The sequence below is a fragment of the Tursiops truncatus genome, chromosome 21, assembly GCF_011762595.2.
Source record: "Tursiops truncatus isolate mTurTru1 chromosome 21, mTurTru1.mat.Y, whole genome shotgun sequence".
Classification (NCBI taxonomy): domain Eukaryota; kingdom Metazoa; phylum Chordata; class Mammalia; order Artiodactyla; family Delphinidae; genus Tursiops; species Tursiops truncatus.
In genome coordinates, this window is record NC_047054.1 from 21,635,264 (window position 1) to 21,657,214 (window position 21,951).

The 21,951-nt window shown below is 43.8% G+C and overlaps 1 protein-coding gene across 6 annotated transcripts in view; it reads right to left on the reverse strand.

Annotated features, from left to right (window-relative positions):
- Positions 1–21,951, reverse strand: part of MFHAS1 (multifunctional ROCO family signaling regulator 1) — a 109,926-nt gene that overhangs the window by 14,844 nt on the left and 73,131 nt on the right. For 5 of the 6 annotated variants that reach the window (XM_019921352.3, XM_019921346.3, XM_019921349.3 and 2 more), the window contains one exon: positions 3,880–4,006. In XM_019921352.3, the coding sequence (XP_019776911.2) occupies positions 3,880–4,006 (127 nt within the window). Of the gene's footprint in view, positions 1–3,879; positions 4,007–5,220; positions 5,293–21,951 lie in introns of all 6 variants that reach the window. The other variant, XM_033848885.2, reaches the window with a different exon arrangement.

A 21,951-nucleotide genomic window follows, 5' to 3' on the forward strand; every position in this document is an offset into this window, starting at 1 on the left:
TACTTATCTGTCAATTACATCCCAATAAAGCTAAAAAAAAAAGGAAGATCAGTGGGTGCCAAGGGTTAAGAGGGAAGAGGGGAGGGAGGGATAAAGAGGGGGAATGCAGAGGATTTTTTAGGGCAATGAAAATATTGTATAAGATACTGTAATGGTAGATACATGTCATTCTGTATTTGTCCAAACCCATGAAACGTACAACATCAAGTGTGAACCCTAATGTAAAGCGTGGGCTTCGGGTGATAACAAGGTGTCAGTGTAGGTTCATCACCTGTGACAAATGTTCCAGTCTGGTTGGGGAGGCTGTGTGTGGCCAGGGCAGGGGGTAGATGGGGTCTTTCTGTACCTTCTGCTCGATTTTACTGTGAACCTAAAACTGCTCTTAACAACTAAGTCTTTGTTTTTAAAAATTGCTACCTATACTTTAGGTATAGGTAGAGTTCTGAAGGAGGCTGATTTCCCTCCAAGAAACTCCATTTCCCTTCTACTGTTCAGTAAACGGGGCTGGCAGCAGGGGTACACGTCACTCCACTGCCTTCAGACTGCACTGGGCCAAGGATAACAAGCGTTTGTACGAATTTCCTTAAAACTCACAAATCTGTTTAATACCAACACACCAGGGAGCAAAACCATTCCTGAAAGTGGCACTAAAAATTACTTATTTTCTGCATGGAACTAGGTATTGTATTAGACACAGTGACTGCAGGTGGGCATGGGCATGAAATTTCTCTTTGATGAAAATGTTCTAAAATGAGATTGTGGTGACAGCTGCACAGCTCTGTAAATATAGGAACCATCACTGAATGGGTAAGTTTGATGGTATGAAAGTATACCAAAGCTTTAAAAAAATGTTTATCAGACAGAATCCATATCCTTAAGGAGGTCAGAATTTTTCAAAGCAACCCAGCAAATCTGCTGCTAGACGAATTTTCATCTCATCTCCAAGGCAAATATCCTTGAAAATCAGCCCAGGATTGCCAAAGTATGGAAATGACTCGTATTTCTATCTGATATGAGCCAAGGGACCAAGAAGTCACTCAGTTGATACGTTTCTCCTTGGAGAGCGAGGTGCCGAAGGCCAGGCATTTCATTCACTTCATAACCTCTTCCCCGTGGAACGCTGGCAGACACTTCACCATCATCCAAGGTGAATTAGGAGAATAAGCCACTTTTTTTAAAAAAAAATCACTACTTGCTCTTTATTCTCTGTCTGTAGGTGAATAACACACCTCGAAATTTTAAAAAATGAGAAATAGAGAAGCTTGGAATTCATAAGGAAGATCCAATCAAATAACAGTCATCAATGGTTTTTCCTTATAAAGCTCATAGTAGCACCATTATTTTACACATGGTCAAAGGCAGGCCGTTAATGACAAGTCTCATTTGACCTATAAAGGAGAGTGGTAAACTGGTCAACGAAGAGCTTGGGACGCCTTTTTAAAACCACTGTAAGATCTGGATCAATGACCTAAGAGTAGGGTGATTATTCTGGTTTTCCTGGGATGGCTCTGGTTGCCACCTATCGTCCTGGCAGAATTATTAAGAATTCTCCTGAAGATGAGACTCACTGGCCTGGGAGCCCTGGAGGGGATCTCAACGAGCAGAATGTCTGGCACACACATGACAATCATCTGAGTGACTCGTTTTCTTAAAGACTAGTGCCTGGCCCTGGAAATTCTGATACACACGTGCCTGATGAAGAAAGTCTGATCTTGACCATCGACCTACATTTTAGAGGAGGAGAGAGCAGTAAAAGGTCACTCCCTAGTGACTTGCCTAAGTTAACTGGGGCTGGAGTTGCAAAACCAGGGCAATAACTCCAGCCTACCAATTTCTACTGTCCGCTGAGACCCTAAGTCTAACTCTCAGAAGCTCTCAGGCTCAGACCCAAGCTGTCTGGACCTAACGACCACCTCCTGGGACAGCTTTCCTCATCGATCCCCAAATCCCACTTCCAATACATTGCCATCCACTTGTAAATTAGAGATTCCACTGGGCTGTGCAGGGCCTGACTGTTCGTTTCCATTTTGTTCTCAAGGATATTCCTTCATTTAGAATTGAGAGTTACCCTCTAAATCTGCCATCCACTGTATGAGACCTTTTCTTAAAAATCCATTTCAAAATAAACCTGTTCACAGAGCTGGGTCAAAAGCAGTTCAGTCCCTAAAGGTATCCCCTCCAGCATCTAGAAGTCTCAGGTCATGTGGCTCTGATTACCCAGGGCTTTAAAGCTGCTTGTTCATTTCAGGTATGATAAACTGGAAGAGAGCGGAGCTGATAGCATTTCTGCAGCTTGGTGTAAATGTCGTTCTGTGGCAGTACAACAGAAGCCGGTGAGAAGACACTAACTCTGGCTCGGCGCCACTGTGGTTTCTCGTGCAAGTGGATATTTTAACTCCAACCTCTATCTCGTCTATTAAATGCCACGTGGCTATGGCAAAACAATAGGTTACCGCCTCTCCTGGCTCAGGAAAATCTACACCCCTGCAAAGCCTATTGCACAATTGTTTCCCTCCGTTCCAGACCCTGTTTTTTATCATATCCCTTTATCCTTACCCTATGTGTAAGAAAGGCGCCAGTGTATACCAATTCAGAGAATGGTAACATTTCTGATGTTTGGTACGCTCAGGACAGGGGAATGTTCTGGTTCATATTTAGTTACTGGGTAATCCTAAGAAGCATTTCAAGGTTTCACAATGTCATAGGGTCATATATTAGTGATAAGTTAACCTAAAAAGCATTCTGAATAGAAGAGCATGAGAAAAGACTTTCCCTTGGGTGTTCAGTGACATTTTGCAGCAAAGACGGATTAGGGATGTTCTGTCTAATGAGTCACCCAGTTTGGAGAAAAGGGACAGCTGGCTAATGAATGAGAAATCCCCAGCAGACCCTTGCTCTGCAGACAGCATATCAAGGGCAGGAAAGCTGATACTTGGAGGGTCGGAGACATAAGTTCCTATCACACAAACTCTCAGGAATGCAGCCTGACAGCAAGTTTCTCAAGAGGCCGTAACAGGTCACCATTCTCAAATACGAACTTTCCAACATCCCTATACAAAGCTTAGATATGGAAAAAATATTCTATGTGGTCAACTAGGAAGAAAAATGCTTGAAGTCTCCTTCATGAATACTTTGTTGGTATCACCCAGAGGACCAGGGACTACTTACTGCTTTTCAAGATTTGCAGTAGAAAGGTATTTCATCTCAGTCTAAAGTGGCCTGTTCAGTTCTTAACACTACAGAAGAAACCAAACAGATGAGTTTAACCTAAGTTTATCATCTGAGTTTAATGCTAAGCTAACCTTGTATCCAAAAGTTAGTTCACATGGGTACATTCTGTGTCTTTAAGTCCATTTTGGGGAAGGTGGGAAAAAACCACACAGCTTCTGATTGTCGAGGACTGATAGAGAATCAGAGACCCACAAGAAAAAAGGATCTGCTACAGATTTTCTGCCAGCTTTTCTTATTTAATGAGCCCTCGCTGTTTTCTAAAATGAGGGCCCACTTCATACTACAATGACAGAATTATGACTCTCTATCAAAAAAAAAAAATCGCTCTTTTTGGTTGCATATACCTGCAAATATACTAAAAAACAATGAATCATACACTTTAAACAAGTGAGCTGTATAATATGTGAACAAAATCTCAAAAAAGCTGTTTTAAAATGTTCTTTTATCAGCAAAAGTAAAAAAAAAAAAAAAAACATCACAAATAACAAAAAATGAAAGTTCCTAGTTTGTTGTATAAGCCATAGTTTTGCTGTTGCCCAGATAACTAGGTCTGCCCTGGGGGAGCATTTCCAGGTTTGATGAAAGGTACTTTAACCTGGATTTTTGTTCTCAGGAGTGAGGGACAGGGGCTGCGGGTTCAGAACTCACTTGGAACATGGGCTGATCACAGTCGGTGTGGGTGGGTAAACCAAGGCAACATTCACTCGCTCGCTGCCATTCTTGGGGCAAATGATCTCTGCCACGCCTTCTGGTCTGGGCTGACTCAGCAACTCCCCTGCAGGAGAGAGAAATATGCATTAGTGAGATTTGCCTTCAAAAATGAGGCCACCTTAGAGAGGGGGTAGAGGAAACAGGGAGCAGGGCAGGTAGTGAGGACGACGGGAAGGGTCTGCAGACAGTGGAATCAGAGAACAAATGTGCAACCAGAGCAGAACTGGCTCTGCTCTCACTGGCTCATCTGCATCACTGTGGAGAACATTCTAATGGTGATGGCAGGAAGGCTACCATTCCGGACAAAGACAGCATCTGCCACTCTTTTCCTCACCTTCCTTTCCCCAGATGGGCTCCAGAGATCTTTATCTAGACGTTACCAGGATCCCTCGAGCCCGGAGAAGCAGGGCTGCCAAGGAGGTGTTCATAATGAGGATGGGGGCAGATGGAATTCACAGCAGCCTTGCAACAAAGCCCCGTATTAATGATCTGGAAATGCAGCTGACTAAAGGTGTGTTATCAAGGTAAACAGGCTGGTTCATGCTGGCAAGAGGATTTCCTGGGTAGGTATGTGTGCGGATTTGTAAAGGACCAACACAATGCTCTCTTATGAGTAATGGGAGCTAGTAAGTCACCCCAAAGGATACCTGCGTACTCTGCCTGCCCCAGATACGATCTCTCCAACCAGATCATCAAATCCCCAAGAGCAGTGATGCCTTCCGTTTCTTGCTTTCCTCCCCACTGTCCGCTTACCCAGTAGCACCCTCTGCCCTTTCTCTGTTTTCATGGCCAGCTCTTGCTCAGAAAATTCAAAAAACAGCTTTTGGTGGACAATGGTGCATTATTGCCTAAATTCCCCTACTTATACCTAGAAAGTAAATAAATGAAACCAAAACATCTGCCAACTGGGGAAAGATGCTACTGGAAATAAAACATCAACAGCCATCACTTGTATTACTGATTTGAAATTCTGGGGACCCCAAAGTATATGCCATTCATGTGAGGATACAAAAAAATCCTTTGACTGCAAATGCCGTGTATCTAAACGTCTCACCTTCAGCGAACTCACATTGATAGAGCATGCCCATGTGCCAGCACTGAATGGACAGCTTTAAATGTACATCTCATTTCATCTTTACAATGTTACTATAAGGTTTATCCTCACTTTGCAAATGAGGAAGCTAACGTTCAGGGAGGTTATGTGACGTACCCAGAGTCAAGGCTAACAAGGGGCAGACTCGGGCTGTGACCTTGGGAACCCATCTCTGGGGCCCTTACCTTTTGCTGCCACCCTCTGATACCCGTCCCCCCAAAGTGGGGACTGCTTCTTTACTCCAGAACACATCTCTCCTAGAAAAGTAATCCAAAAATGCTATTATTCAGTAATGAACTAACCATTGACATCTTTGTACTTCTATGAAAGACAGCTGTTTCCTGGTTCGAACAATTTTATATGGCTTTGCAGAATACAAACCAAATGTAATTTGAGTTCCTTAACCAAACTAATGTAAACACCGAATGACTGCAAAAGTTAATTTAGCATCATTAGCTTGTATCATGGATACATGGGTATCAGAATTCTGCTCCAACACCAGCTAGGAAAAGATCTCAAAATATAAAAAGGCAAATTAAAAACGTAAACATTAAATGCTCTCGAAGTCATAAAATGAACCAAAGTAAGAGCATGTTGCACCAGACTGAGACTTGGAAGTCATCCAGTCCAAATACCACTTTACAAGTCAGAAGGTCTCTGAGTTTAACAGATTTGCTCGGAGTCCCACAGAGAGCTTTAAACCCACCACCTACCATGGGGCTAGCACTGCACCAAGAGAATGCTCTGAACCACCCAGGCCTGTTAACACCCCCAGTCCGGGACCGCCCTCCACTGCTTCCTCACCTGATACTTTCAGTTTCTACTTTCTGTCCCAAGATTACCCCCAAGGCTTGAACCCAGACTGGGAATCTCTGGCTTCCCCCAAGAACTCTCTCCTGGTGGCAATTTCACACAGGCCTCTGCTCCTCCTTCCTGCAAGTGCTGAGGGCCCAGGATAACAAATGTAGATGTCAAGCCGCGACCCCAGGCTCCCGTTCCTGCACCGCTGGCTTCCTTGCTGGGAATAGTGTAGGTTTTGCCAGAGAACCGGAAATAATTTACAGTTGACTATTAAGCATTGGCTATCAATTTCTATTAAACCAAGAGCTTTAGTGCCCCCCACCCTGCCCCAGATGCCCAGAATCACCCAGGTCCAGGGAACTGGTTTTGTGTGGGCCGTACCCCTAGCAGCACTGCCAGCCACTGAAACAGCAGGAAAGTCGAAGGCACTGAGAAATTTCATGCATACGAAAAATTCACTTGGTGCTGTGCAGATGAGCAAGAAACAGAACAGTTCACGAGCTCCAAGACGTGCGTGCACTCCGACAAGCTACTGCTTGGGGCCAGATTCTGAGGATTTCGGAAACGTGCCCAGTTGCTAAATTAAGAAAGTAAGAGAAACGGATTTTTCCTCTCAAAAAAAAAAAAAAAAACAACAAAAAACTATCTTATCAGTAACACGAATAGTGGTTCCTAACGTGTTGGCGACTAAAATAGAAGCTAATTGGCTCCGATTTCCGTAACACAAACTTGATTTTCAAACTAAAGCACAGGCTATTGGTTGAGCACCTAATTAGGGAGATGTTACTGTGTGAGGAGCTGCAGGGATACAGCAGTCTAAAGCAAGGCCTGTGATGTGGAGGGCTTCGGCACTGGAGAAAGTCGAGTCCACAAAAAAAAGAACTATGGTACTGTGCAGTGGATGCCCCCTAGGAAGTTATGTGATGCTAGAGAACGACTGATTTCCAGGACTGGAAAAGACCTGGAAATGTGGGGAATTTAGTCATCACTAAATCAGTCATTTAGTGATGACACATCAGTCATCACTAGCAAACGCTAATAAAAAAGATAAATTCCAAAGTTGGTGGCAGCTGCAAAAAAAATGTTATATTTATAGAAAATGTTACCAATAGAGGAAGGAGAAATATTCATGTGACCTGGTATATTTCCATTTTTAGGAATTCGCTTCAAGGAAGTGGGCCTTTCTTACAAAAATTATACAATGATTGCTCATAGCAACACTATTCATAACACAGTGAAAACTTAGTAACCCTCTCAAATATTCAACAAAGGGGAAATGATTAAAACCTATGACACAATTCAGAATTCTCTGTAGTCATTAAAAATTATGAGACCAATATTTCTGTGTAGAAAGTAAATTTGAAAGTATGTTCTCATTAGAAACATAAACTGATAAGGAACACAACTGGATGTGGAGTGAAATGGGTCATTCAAGATTAAATGGTCCTGAGGTTATTTGTTTATTCTTATGCTTGAATCAATTAAAAAAAAAAGGCTAAGAATGCTTCACACTGAAGGGAGATGCCAGCTTTAAATGCTGATGCTTTCTCCTCTGTTGGATATTCTCTATTCATGTGCGGTTTTTACACAGTCTTCCTGAAGTAGCAGAAACTTGGCTGGATGAACAGACCACCGCATCTACTGAGGCTGTATTAGGCCACTACACAGTCTCCCTGTGCCTATTAAAGTTATGAAAAGCTATTCTTACTTAATCACTCTGTCTCAAGATTTCTGGCATTAAAATGCTAGTGAACGCTCATTAGCTGTTTTTCCCCTGTGGAAGAACAGAACACCAAGTTTTATTATGATTTATTTTTAAACTACAGGAGATAAGTGAAATGAGCTCATCTTTTTCTGCTAATCATCAGAATTCACAAATACTGGGCACATTATGCAAAATACTAAAAATGTATCACTCTGACGACACAAACCACGATATTAAAAGCCTAAAACATGTCTTTTCAGTACAAATAAAACCCACTTACTGATCCAGGGTAAAGATCTGAGTTATGAACATCCCTCAAAACAGCAAAAGCGGTCTGGAAATTAAAACAAGCAATTATGTAGATTCTATTAAATAAGGAATTATCCAGATTTCTTCAAGGCCTCTTTCAGCTTGAATATTCTGAAGCTCACTCCTCCACCCCGCAAAGTTCACTGCTGTCTTTTAAGTGTGACTCTGGATGAGATGCAATGATACACAAACGCATGTTTCCCACATCCCCTCAGGGCAAAGGCAGCATCCTCAGAACCTGAGGAGCAGGAAGGCTCCCACTTTGCAAGCCCATCGCGTTATCAAAGGCAGCAAAGACGGGAGAACTCCACGGTCGCTTTTATATGAAGACGAACGCCAGACAGAGATAAAAGGACATCTTGTCTTAAAACAAACAAAGGCCAGAAAGTATATACAAAGGAGAGGTAAACACTGTGAATGTAAGTTAGTGCAGCCACTATGGAAAACAGTATGGAGGTTCCTCAAAAAATTAAGAATAGAACTACCATAGGATCCAGCAATTCCACGCCTGGGTATGTATCTGGGAAAAAATGAAAACACTAATTTGAAAAGATACATGCACCCCAGTGTTCACAGCAGCACTATTTACAATGGCCAAGATATGGAAGCAACCCAAGTGCCCATCAACAGACAACTGGATAATGAAGATGTGGTATATACATATAATGGAATATTACCATTTGCAGCAACATGGATGGACCTAGAGAATATTATGTCTAGTGAAATAAGTCAGAGAGAGAAAAACAAATACTGTATGATACCATTTATATGTGGAATCTAAAAAATAATACAAACAAATGTATATAGCAGAACAGAAACAGACTCAGAGAAAACAAACTAGTGGTTACCAAAGGGGAAGAGGGACAGTTTAGGAGTAGGGGATTAACAGATACAAAGTACTATACAGAAAATAGATAAGCAACAAGGATATACTATATAGCCCAAGGAACTATAGCCATTATCTCATAATAACGTATAATGGAGTATAATCTGCCAAAATGAATCACTGTGCTGTACACCTGAGACTAACATAAATCAAGTGTAAATCAAGTACACTTGAATAAAAAATAAGAAAAATGCACCACTGTGCACACTTGAGAGTGTGATAAAAGGGAGCAGAAGAGATCTCTCAGTACCTACTGGTTCCCACAAAACCGACATTTGCAGACCTGGCCACCTCATGCCGTTTTAGGGGATGGTCCCCACGGCTGAGCTTCAGCACAGCACAGCACCTCCCTCAGGCCCAGGGCTGGGCAGCTCCAGCTTGGCTGCTGTTCCAAAGAAATAACATAAATAGACTAGGTTGTACTTTTTGGTAGTCCTGTTTTTTTAAAAAAATCCATTTTGTGACTATGAATTATGACCATTTTTAGAAGAGAAACTGATGTGCAGGAAGTAGCACAGCGAGCCTGTGTCAAGAGCACAAACAGATCTGGCCCTTCCATCTCCGAGACCGCGACTGGGCCCATCTCTGGCCAACATCGTTTTCACAGAGGTAAAAATTATGCACAACTATGGAAGTGTGAGCTTCCCAACTTATAAAAGTGTCTTAAAGTACCATTTTATAATAGTCACTTGGAATAAATGGAAACAATTTTAAGTTTAAAAACCAAAGGATATAGGTCATAAAATGTCATTGAATGTGGTATTTTCCAACATATTGAAATAAAAGGTGAAGTTTAAAAGTAAATTTAAAATCAAAATGGATTAAAGGTAATTTGGCTTTGGAATTGTTTTTGGAAATTTTACCATAACCTTTAAGTAAACAGGAGATATCAATAACTTGGAGCTAGGATAACTTTACTGGCAAAAGACATCCTGGTATAAATTAGATGTGAAACGAAAGAGGAAAATCTTATGTCCTAGGCCTGGTTCTGCCACTGAGTTCACTCATTCATTTAACAGGTACATAACAACCACCAACTAATGTGAGACAGCACCACAGACTCTGAGAGAACAGCAGCGAATAAGGTACACAAAGACCCCTGATTTCGTGGCGCTTACAGTCTAGAAGGAAGATTAGTAAGGAACTACATAACTTATTAAAAACTTGTTACACAGATTATTAAAACAGGCTAATGAGATAGGGAGTGACTGGGTTGCCCAGGATGCCTCTCTGAGGAGGTGACGTTTATGCTGAAAGCTGAACGACAAAGAGAAGCAAGTCATGGGAAGAACATTCCAGGCAGAGGAAACCGCTAATGCAAAGTCATGAAAGTAGGAAGATGCTTGGCTGCCCAGAGAAGAATCTAGATCATGGGGTGAAGGGGAAACGGGACAAGACGAAGAGGCAAGACAGTGAGGCCCAGATCATGGACTCTGCAGACAGGGGAAAATGTTTGGTTTTGATTCTAAGTGGTGCAGAGCCATATGGAAGGTTTTGAATGGAGTAATGACATCTGATCTAAGGATCCCTCTGGTTGCTGTGTGGGATGGCAAAATGAAGGCAAGGAAGCCATAAGAAGGCTCACAGAGGAGCCTGGGTGAGAGGTGGTGGAGGCCTGGTCTGGAGAGACTGGCATTATGTTTCATAGACGGTCAGCAGGACTTGCCAGTGAATTGGATGTGGAGGTAAGATGCAGAGACGAACCAAGGATAACTCCAAACCTTTGGTGTGGGAAGACGGCAGCTGGTGGTACTACTTGCAAGACTAAGCGAGAAGATTGTTAGTGGGAAGGGGAGAAATTAGGAGTTCTGTTTTGGCCAAGGTAGATCTGACTGTTAGACAACAGGGTGATAGATATTAATTGTGGAATTACACATTCAGTTCTGGATTTGCAGGAAAAGGTTAAGACTGGAGGTAGAGATTTGGGAGGAATCAGCAAACACATGATCTGGAAAGGCATACAAGTGAATGACATCACCCAGGAAATTGAGTAGATAAAGAAGAAAAAGGAAACAGACAGCCTGGGGTGCTCCAAGTTTAGAGCACTGAAAGTTTAGAGGCTGAAAAGGAGAGAGGCCAGCCAGGAACTGCCAAGGAGGCAGAAGGAGAACAGGAAGAACGTGGCTTCACAAAGGAAACCAAACTCCTTCAAGAAAAGGGAGTGACCAGCTGTGCTCAACTCTGCTGAGTGGACAAGCAAAGTAACAACGGAGACGGGACCACTGGGCTTGGAGGTGACTGGAGGCTTTGACAGAAGCAGAAAGGTGGGGACGGGTGTGTGACTGAAGAGGGCTGAGGAAAGAATGGGAGGCAGAAGTGGGAACCACAGCCAGAGACAGATTTCCACGAAGCGGTGAATTACGTTGTACTTGCCACTTGTACTCTGAGCTGGGTATCCCACACCCGAAAAACACAATTAAGGAGATGGCCTTGTTCCTCTCTGAGTTTTCTCCAGCTCTAAGTCTCCGTGTCTGAACTACTACAATGAACAGGTGGGTAGATGGAGGAGTGAGTGATAGAATGAGTGAAAGATCACAAGGCTCAGAAGATAAAGAAGAGAAAGGAGGGACTTCCTTGGTGGTCCAGTGGTTAAGAATCCGCCTTCTGGGCTTCCCTGGTGGCGCAGTGGTTGAGAGTCTGCCTGCCAATGTGGGGGACGCGGGTTGGTGCCCCGGTCCGGGAGGATCCTGTGTGCCGCGGGGCAGCTGGGCCTGTGAGCCATGGCCGCTGAGCCTGCACGTCTGGAGCCTGTGCTCCGCAACGGGAGACGCCACAGCAGTGAGAGGCCCGCGTACCGCAAAAAAAAAAAAAAGAATCCGCCTTCCAATGCAGGGGACATGGGTTCGAACCCTGGTCCAGGAAGATCCCACATGCTGTGGAGCAACTAAGCCCATGTGCCACAGCTACTGAGCCCACATGCCATAACTACTGAAACCCGTGTGCCTAGAGCCAGTGCTCCACAACTAGAAGCCACCACAATGAGAAGCTCACGCACCACAACAGAGTAGCCCCCACTCACCGCAACTAGAGAAAGCCCGCATGCAGCAACGAAGACCCAACGCAGCCAAAAATAAATAAATAAATAATAATAATAAATTAATTATAAAAAAGAATGTAAAAAAGAGAGAAAGGAGCCCAGCGCAAAGGCCCTGGAGGCCAATGTGATGAACTGCTCTTTTGAAAAGATAAACAGGGGTGTCCACGTCTTTTCCAGAGTGGGTTATGTGGTAAGAAAGCCATCTGTATGGTAGACATTACCACTAAAAAAAACAACAATGGTGAAATAACATGTGCTTGCTATTGAAAACAGATTTTTATCAAAAGTCAATCTATGCAATACTTAGCAAATTACCAATGCCATTTTTTACAGAAACTAGAACAAAAAAGTTTACAATTTGTATGGAAGCACAAACGACCCCGAATAGCCAAAGCCATCTTGAGAAAGAAAAACGGAGCTGGAGGAATCAGGCTCCCTGACTTCGGACTATACTACAAAGCTACAGTCATCAAAACAGTATGGTACTGGCACAAAAACAGAAATATAGATCAGTGGAACAGGACAGAAAGCCCAGAAATAAACCTACACACCTATGATCAACTAATCCATGACAAAGGAGGCAAGAATATACAATGGAGAAAAGACAGTCACTTTAGTAAGTGGTGCTGGGAGAACAGGACAACTACATGTAAAAGAATGAAATTAGAACACTAACACCATATGCAAAAATAAACTCAAAATGGATTAAAGACCTAAATGTAAGGCCGGATACTATAAAACTCTAAGAGGAAAACATAGGCAGAACACTCTCCGACATAAATTGCAGCAAGATTATTTTTGACCCACCTCCTACAGTAATGAAAATACAAACAAAAATAAACAAATGGGACATAATGAAACTTAAAATCTTTTGCACAGCAAAGGAAACCATAAAACAAAAAGACAATCCACAGAATGGGAGAAAACATTTGCAAATGATGCGACTGACAAGGGATTAATCTCCAAGATATAAACAGCTCATGCAGCTCAATACAAAAAAAGAAAAAGAAAAAAAAGCCAAAAATGGGTGGATGATCTAAATAAACATTTCTCCAAAGAAGACATACACAGATGGCCAAAAGCACATGAATTATTAGAGAAATGCAGATGAAAACTACAATGAGATATCACCTCACACCAGTCAGTATGGCCATCATCAAGACGTCTACCAACAATAAAAGCTGGAGAGGGTGTGGAGAAAAGGGAACCCTCCTACACTGTTGGTGGGAATGTAAATTGGTACAACTATTATGGAGAACAGTATGAAGGTTCCTTAAAAGACTTATAGAGCTACCATATGATCCAAAATCCCACTCCTGGGCATATGTCTGGAGAAAACCATAATTCGAAAAGATACATACACCCCAATGTTCATTGCAGCACTATTTACAATAGCCAAGACATGAAAGTAACCTAAATGTCCATTGACAGAGGAGTGGATAACGAAGATATGGTACATATATACAATGGAATATTACTCAGCCATAACAAAGAATGATGACATTTAACATGGATGGACCTAGAGACTGTCATACTGAGTGAAGTAAGTCAGACAGAGAAAGACACATATCATATGATCATTTATATGTGTAATCTAAAAAAATGTTACAGGGCTTCCCTGGTGGCACAGTGGTTGAGAGTCCGCCTGCCGATGCAGGGGACATGGGTTCGTGCCACAGTCTGGGAAGATCCCACATGCCGTGGAGCAGCTGGGCCCGTGAGCCATGGCCGCTGAGCCTGCGCGTCCGGAGCCTGTGCTCTGCAACAGGAGAGGCCACAACAGTGAGAGGCCCGCGTACCGCAAAAAAAAAAAAAAAAAAAAAAGAGAGAGAGAGGACAACCTGTAAGCAAAACAGAAGCAGGCCAGTTGGGGTTCTTAGGGATGACCTTGAACTAAGGTATAACTCAGTACCTATCTTCAGTGAGTCTTCATGGCTTGTCATTAGGCTGCACCGAACAAACGAAATTTCAACACTTCAGCGTCTTCCCAACATCCTCCAAGGTGGTGACAGTGGTGACAGTTACAGGCAGAAGGAAAGACAAAGGCCACACTCTTGATTCCTTCTCTGACTTATTCCATGATGCTAACCTGTGAAGCACTCAGACTTTCCTGATGAGTAACTCAGTGGAAGCCAAGCGTCCCCGCAAGCCGGGCACACATGATGGACACTTTGAAATTTTTCCTTTTATGGCAGGTGCCCATCTGGAGCAGACAAGCCTAGCTTTTCCTTGTTTAACCCAATTCCTGACAGAAGATGACTGTCCTCATAGTAATGTTTGCTTTTAATTTCAGAAAGCTTTTTGTTTGTTTGAGGAACAGGAGGTGACTGAACATCTCAGGTATGCTAAACTGAGAATAGTGGCATTTGGTCCAGGGCCCCTCCTGGATGGATCATCACATAGGTCTCTTCTGGATCAAAAGAGCTGGGACCTCAGATCAAGCACTTGGCAAAAGTTCAACCAAGGCGGTTGGCGGGGGGGGGGGAACTGCTGACAAAATTTCTTTGTAAATCTTCTTCCCTCACATTACAAGCTTACACTTCCTTTTCCTAATGTCGTTTTTTTCTTTTTTGTGTTTGTATTTGACCACATGCAACCCTCGTACCATTCCTCCCCACCACTTCCTCATAACTCAGTGCTTTGAAATTCCCCTTCTACAGCCCCCCTATTTCCATCACCTGCGGTGGAACAAAAGTCCCCATCTTCTCCTCCTCCTCCAGGCTGCTTTTCCGCCTGGATTCTCTCCACCTGCTGAAAGAGTCCCAGGGTGCCCAAGGAGTTTCCTTCCCCAAGTGTCCATCACAGAACTGGGATGAGATGCCAGGGAGAAACTTTGGGAAGATTCCCTGCTGAAGTATGAGACCCCAACAGACACAAAATAAACATTCCTGGAGACCAGGATAAACATCCCGAGACAGCAGGTAAACGTGGCTCCTGTGGTGTTTATTAATATGTAGCAGAATTACTCCAGGGAAGTTGCCAGAAACTGGGGTGCCTACACTGCGTTTGCTTTTGGTTCTAAAAGAGTCAAAAATAGCAAAATAATAGATTGCTTTATATCAACGTTCTATACACTGGCTGTTGTCAGCACCTTTATCAGTCCCAGACTAGCCCAGATAATATACAAATCGCGATATCACAAGAACAAGAGCGCCTGTCTTTAGATTCTGTACAAGATTCCTCGAGAATATCTGAAAGCGAATCATGCTATATCCTAGAAATGTAGAACAGTGAGGTACCACTTCAACAAGGTGGTTTTAGGACAAGAAAGCCTTCGTATCGATGGTAAGCAGGCTTTAAAAATTCACCACCCTGGACTTCCCTGGTGGTCCAGTGGTTAAGAAACAGTGCTTCCAATGCAAGAGGCACGGATTCAATCCCTGGTCAGGGGAACTAAGCTCCCACATGCTGTGCAGCACGGCCAAAAGAATAAAAAAAATTTTTAAAAATTAAATTCATCACCCTGAAAGAAGTCAGATGGCGAAAGACAAATACTGTCTGATGTCACTCATATGTGGAATATAAAAAACTAATAATAACTAAATGAACAAACCAAACTAAACAAAAACAGGTAGATGCAGAGAACAGAATAGTGATTCCCAGAGGGGAAGGGATGGGGGGAGGGTAAAAAGGAGGAAATAGATGGTGATGGATAGAAACTGAATTTTTGGTGGTGAGCACACTGTAGGGTGTACAGATGTAGAAATATAATGTACACCTGAAACTTATAAATCAATGTTACCTCAATAAAAGAAGAGTAAAAACTCACTACCCAGGAGAAATGGCAAGGGCTTGACCAAAAAGATGTAGACAGATTCATGCAAGTAAAATCAATAACGGGACACACTGTGAAAAGGTCAAGCTTCCGAGGTTAAAGTTTCAGAGACAGCTAAGGCCTCCCACAACCCTATACTCTTAGTGATGACAAAAGAAATAAAGTGACCGAATCATTCATATACATACAGGTGTCTCACTGGAGTTACGACCTGGAGTTAACTCATCAGTTGCTGGCTCAGCTCAAGCCATTGCATAAACGGCCTTACGAACAAGCACATCCTTCAGCAAAATGCACGTGAAGACTTATACCACCCTCTCCTGACCTTCAGTAGGTCTGACCCGTGTCAAAGCTGACCAGGGACAGAGGGACACGCTGCCCTGCCTGTTCCCGCCACTCAGTCATTCCAGCTCCTCAGACGTGTGTGCCGGCCACTTGGCTCCATCAGCATTGCTAAGGGTTTATATAAATACAAATCCACCCAAGAAAGGAAAAATATTTCCCCTTTTCCGGCTCTGGATAAAGTTCTAGCAGACTTGGCCGACGATTAGACATGCTTCACAGATCAAAGTACGCTAAGGGGGGGCGGGGGGAGGAACAGAGCCCAAACCCAGCGCTGGCCTGCCCCCTTCTCAAGACGCAAGTCAGGATCATCAAAAGCCCCCATGCTGCTGGGCTGGAGTGCTTTCAAAAGGTGACTCTTTATTTGGAGAGCCTGTCACCTCCTTCTTACTGGAAACGGCTCCAGGCTCAGAGGAGTGAGTGAATACAGACAGTTTCATAAAAGCCTTCAGACTAAAACTGTCTCCCTCCAACCTGAGTTCTCCTTTCAACTGAAAAACGGGAGGAACTTTTAGGACCTGAACTGAAATTTGAAACACTGGCCAGGCAGCCTTGTCAAAATCGACCTGGTTTTGAAGGACTAAGGGAGGCACCTGAAGTCCTGAAGGATGATCAGAAACTGTATTTTGGCTTCAGGTCTCAGAACGAAGCTAAGAATTCCTGCGGATCGGTTTTCTTGGAGGAAGGGAGGGGGCAGGAGAAATGAATTCCTCTGGGTGAGGGGTTGCTGAGAGACCCCACAGACTTAGGGTCAGACCCACAGAGCCTTGAGGCTGGAGGCTGGAAGAAAGCTTGAGACGGTTCAGCCGCCTTATTTTGCACATGAATAATATCTCCCACTTGCATAAACAGACACTACTGGGACCGTGTTCCAGCCAGGACCCTCTTCCAACACCAGCTTTTCTTTATCTACTCCCCCCACCCAAGTTTCATTCCCAGAAGATCCAGCCTGGACTTGAGGCCATTTTAAACAGAAAGCATCCCTGGCGTCCTGAAAAATGTTACATTGCACGACCAATGGAAACCGAGCCCTCCTTAGACTCTCCAGCCTCTGCAAAGTTGTAACTGTGAACAAGAAAGAATTCTTATTTAATTATTTAAGTCTATTTTTTTCTTATTTTTCAGGTACACCTTCCTGCGGGCAGGTGCAGCTGGCTTTCAAATGAAGCCTCAGTGCAAAGAAAATGTAATCATGAAAAGTGTTGACACCCGTTAGAAAGTATGGGACCCTCAAACAGGACTGGCTTCCTCAGGGGAAAGAACCATTTCTCGGGGTAGCTCAGTCCACTCCCCTGGCCGTGGTCTCAGGTCACCTCCAGTCCTGACTTCCGGCCTGAATATCAATGAGATCTCATTCCCTATTAAACACTGATTAAACACCAAAATCAAACTCCTGATTCCCACTGGCCTCACGCCCCACTAGGCTACTCCTTTCCCAGGCTTCCCGTGTCTGTGAGTGTCCACTCTGTCCTTCAGTTACTTTGGACAAAACACATGGGGTCATTTTTTACGCCCTTCTTCTCTCACACCACACACTGAATACATCGGCACGTCCCACTGCTCCAGCTTCAAACCCATCGGCATCCGACCACTTCCTCAGCTCCCTGGTCCATGCCACCATCAACCCGGATGTATGGCGGTCTCCTGACCCCACAGTCTATTCCCCACTGAAGCCAGAGCAATTCCCTCCCAGGGCACGTCAGACCATGTTACTCATCTCCTCAGATCCTCTGCCGCCTCCTTTGTCACTCACACATCTGCAGGGTCCGGTGTCATCTGCTCCATTCTCCTGCCCCTCACTCCTTCCTCATCCTGCTCTAGCCCCACTGGCTTCCTTATAAAGCACACTCCCACCTCAGGACCCCGTTTTCACCACTTAGGTCCCCATCCCCCTCCCCATACAAGCTTCATTCAAGTCTCTGCTCAGATGTCACCACCCCAGAAAGAACTCCCTGACCACCCCCAACCTCCTGGTCACCCACATCCCATCACCTGCTTTACTTTTCTTATGGTGCTTCTGTGCACCTGACATATACTGGTTGATGGTGTGTCTCCTCTACTAGAATGTAAGAGCCACGAGTGTGGGGACTTCTCACGCTCACTGTTGGATCCAAGCATCCAGCACAGTGCCCGGACCATAGCAGGCCTGAGACAGATGGTGAAGAAGAATCGATCGTTTGATGAGTCCGTAAGTGGATGGCATATACAAGGCGGCTTCTCGAGCTCCCTCAGGTCTGTGGTTCCAAATCTGACACTGGTGTGGCGCACAGTCAGGCCGTCAGGGCCACAGTCTACACCCTCCTCTTCCCAAGGGCACACGAAGGCCCAGCTGGGCAGGTGTCAGACTTCTCGGCGTATCATTGCTTCCTCCACACGCCAGGCCTGGCACACAACCCAGGAGTGCTCCGCTCTGGAACTCACTCTGCTTTTCTGTCCTACCTGGTTCTCGCATCTTTTACAAACTAAAAGTCATGCCAAACTCAAGACCCATTTGGGAAGATTCTAATGCCAACATCTTGAAAGGTATTCTAAATTCTGAGAATTACAAGACTCAGAGACTCTTTAGGAAGACCTGTTAAGTGTAGCTAAAAATGCCCTCTTCTTAACTATCGTTGGAAATGGGTTATTTAGAGAGTGGGGGTGGGGAATAGGGAACAGAGATGCCACAAGTTACTTAGCGCTCTGGGGGTGGGTAGGAGGAGCTGAAATGAGACCTTAGCACCGCCCACTTTCCCCAGTCTCAGAGAGTTTGCTCACACACATGCGCTGATCAGCACCCTGCTGGCTTCTCCAGGGAACCCTCTGGAGGTCTCTTCTCTCCGGTCCTGTGTCCTGCAAACTCTGGTCACCCTGGGCTCCTTAATTCAGAGGGTCTGTCTCAGCTCCGCCCCCTGCACCGCAGCCTGGACACTCTCAAGGCACTACGCTGGGCCAATTATGGGACTCACCTCATTTGTTTCCCATATCTCGGGATCATTGTCCTTTGTCACCTGATGCTCAGGGTCTTGAAAATCATTATTTTATATACTTCACTGGAGTTTTTTCCCAGGTGCAAGAGTAAATACAGTCTCTGTTACTCTATCTTAGCTGAAAGTGGAAGTGTTTTTATAAGTCTTAAAGTACTTTTGATATTGTGAATAAAATAGTTTCTTTCTAAATGATAAACCCGTCATCAAAGTTAAAAACTTATGTTCCTCCAAAGACAATGAATGAAAAGACACAGACTAGGAGGAAAGATTTGCAAAGCATGTATCTGATAAAAGGGTTTGTATACAGAATATATACAGAACTCTAAAAACTCAGTAAGAAGAAAAAAACCCAATAAAAAGGGGGCAGCAAAAGTTTCAACAGGGCTTCCCTGGTGGCGCAGTGTTGGGAGTCCGCCTGCCGATGCAGGGGACATGGGTCCGTGCCCCGGTCCGGGAGGATCCCACATGCCGTGGAGCGGCTGGGCCCGTGAGCCATGGCCACTGAGCCTGCGGGTCCGGAGCCTGTGCTCCGCAACGGGAGAGGCCACAGCAGTGAGAGGCCCGCGTACCACAAAAAAAAAAAAAAAAAAAAAAAAAAAAAAAGTTTGAACAGACATTTCTCCAATCAAGGTGTACCAATGGTAAATAAGCACATGAAAAGATGCTCAACATCATTACTCATTAGGGAAATGCAACCACAACCAGAACGAGATACCCTTCACATCTATTAGAGTGTCTAAACAAAAAAGGCTGACCACACCCAGCGTTAGTGAGGACTGGAGGAACTGGAACTCCCAACACTGCTGGTGGCATTTCTTGAAAAGTGGAAACATACACCTGCCATGTGATCCAGCTAGTCACTCTTAGACTTTTACCCAAGAGAAGAGAACGCATAAACCCAATCAAAGATCTCTATATAAATGTTCATAGCAGTTTCATCCGAAGTAGTCAAAATCCAGGAGCAACCCAAATGTCCATTAAAAGGTGAGCAGATGATAAACTGTGGTATATCCATACAATGGAATACAGGCCAGCAATAAAAGGGAATGAACCATGGGTATACACAACACAGATGAAGCCAAAAATAACTATGCTGAGGAAACGAAGCCAGACCAGAAAAGAGTGCATACTGTATGATCCCATTATATAGAATTCCAGAAAATGGAAACTAATCTATAGTAAATCAGTGGTTATCTGGGGTGGAGGTGGCAGACAGGAAGGGATCGGAGTGACCCAGAGGAAACTCCCGAGGGAGGGGGATTTGTTCATTTTCTTGATTGTGGTGATGGCTTTATGGGTAAATACACAGCTCAAAACTTACCAAATTGTGTACTTTCAGACTGTGCGCCAATTACATCTCAACTATATCTCAATTAGAAACAAACCCTATAGTTAACTAAAACCCCAAACTATCAGCAAGAAACACCAACTGGTGTTACAGCGTGACCACCCTCCCCACCAAAATGAAATGCTTGACAGATTTGGGAAGGATACATTTCATTTACCATATCCCATGACTTCCAAACTGAAAAATTAGGGAATCTCAGAGCAAAGCCCTAGAAGGCAGAAATGTCACATAAGCATGCATCTTTTTTGCTGAGATTCTTTTTTCAGCTTTTATTTATGATTATTTCATGTGTGTCTCACGTGATATTTGTAAAACAAAAAAGTATATTCTGTTAGATGAAACTCAAACTGAAGCTATACTCAATCATATAGAAAGTTCTAATAATAATAATAGTAGATACTATCTAATACCTAATAATAATTGGCAGGTGACACTACCTACCAATGGCTATTAAATTAATAGATCAAAGTGGTTAAACATAGTTGATGGTTATAAACTTTCAGGGCATAGCAGTAATATGGAAACACACCAGCGTCTGCTGCTGAGGGATAGACGTGTAAGAGCTGACACCTATGGCAGGGTAAGTCCAGGTAAACATACTCCCTCCATCTCTAACCATCTAGAGACCTGTAAGCTTGGCTTCCTCTTCCATCTCAGGGAATTACTCTCTGCCTATTGTAAGCTGAAGAGTATCATCACTTAGAGGTGAGACATAAGCTTCAATTCATCCAACACTATCCCCCAGAACTACCCGGAGAAGACAAGGCTAAGGGCAAGAAGACATAAGGACAATGGCTTCTTTCAGTCTTGAAGCACAAAGTAGTCTAGTGACTGACTCACAACATTAGCTCAAAAGAGCACCATCTAATCTCCATCAAGTGGAAATTGCACCAATTTTGATTAAATGAACAGAAAAAATGAGTAAGTACCATAATAACCTCTACCACTTACGAGAAAATTTACCCTGGCTTTTATGGGAGGAAAAATCTCCTTATTTCTTGAGCTGAGATATTACACCAAATTATATCCAAGCTTTTTAATTGAAGCCCATTTGTATCAGAGGTTATTAGTCTAATGAAGCCATTTGAAACAAAAAGTATAGACAGTTGCCAATCTACAAACATTTGACTTTCAAAAATAATAAATGGCCCCATTCCTCTTAGCAGTGACACTTTTAACAATTCCACCTAAGCAAGCTTCCTGTTGCCCTGTATTTTGGTGTCAGCTCTCATCCTCGCTGCAGCCATGCCCCCGAACCCCACCCCAGCTCACCGATGTGGGAGCCATCGCCCTCCTGTTTTCCTCCTCACTGTGGCTCTAGCCTTTATCTAGCCGTACATCCTTCACCTACGCATTCTGCTATGGACTGCAAGTGCCAAGTCATTATGGCCAATACTGTTTCAGAACGTTGTAGGATTACACGGGCTTTGTGCTTCAGTCAGAGCATCACTGCCGAGGAGACACCCAGCCTACCTGAATCACAAGGACTTCTCCAAAGGAAAAATGAGGTTCTGATGCCAGAAGTGGAAGGAATGGATTACGAAGAAAAAGAACAATGGTAAACTATAATCTAGATACACATCAGTAAATACAGGTTCCCTGTATTTACCCCAGGTTCCCTGGGGTTGTGATATGGTACAAAGAAAAAAAGATGAGACGCATAGTAGAGGCTGCTAGAGTCTGCTGAGGAAAATGTCCAGGGAAGGAAGAGTTTATTTAGTTATTTTTTTAGAGTCCACATATA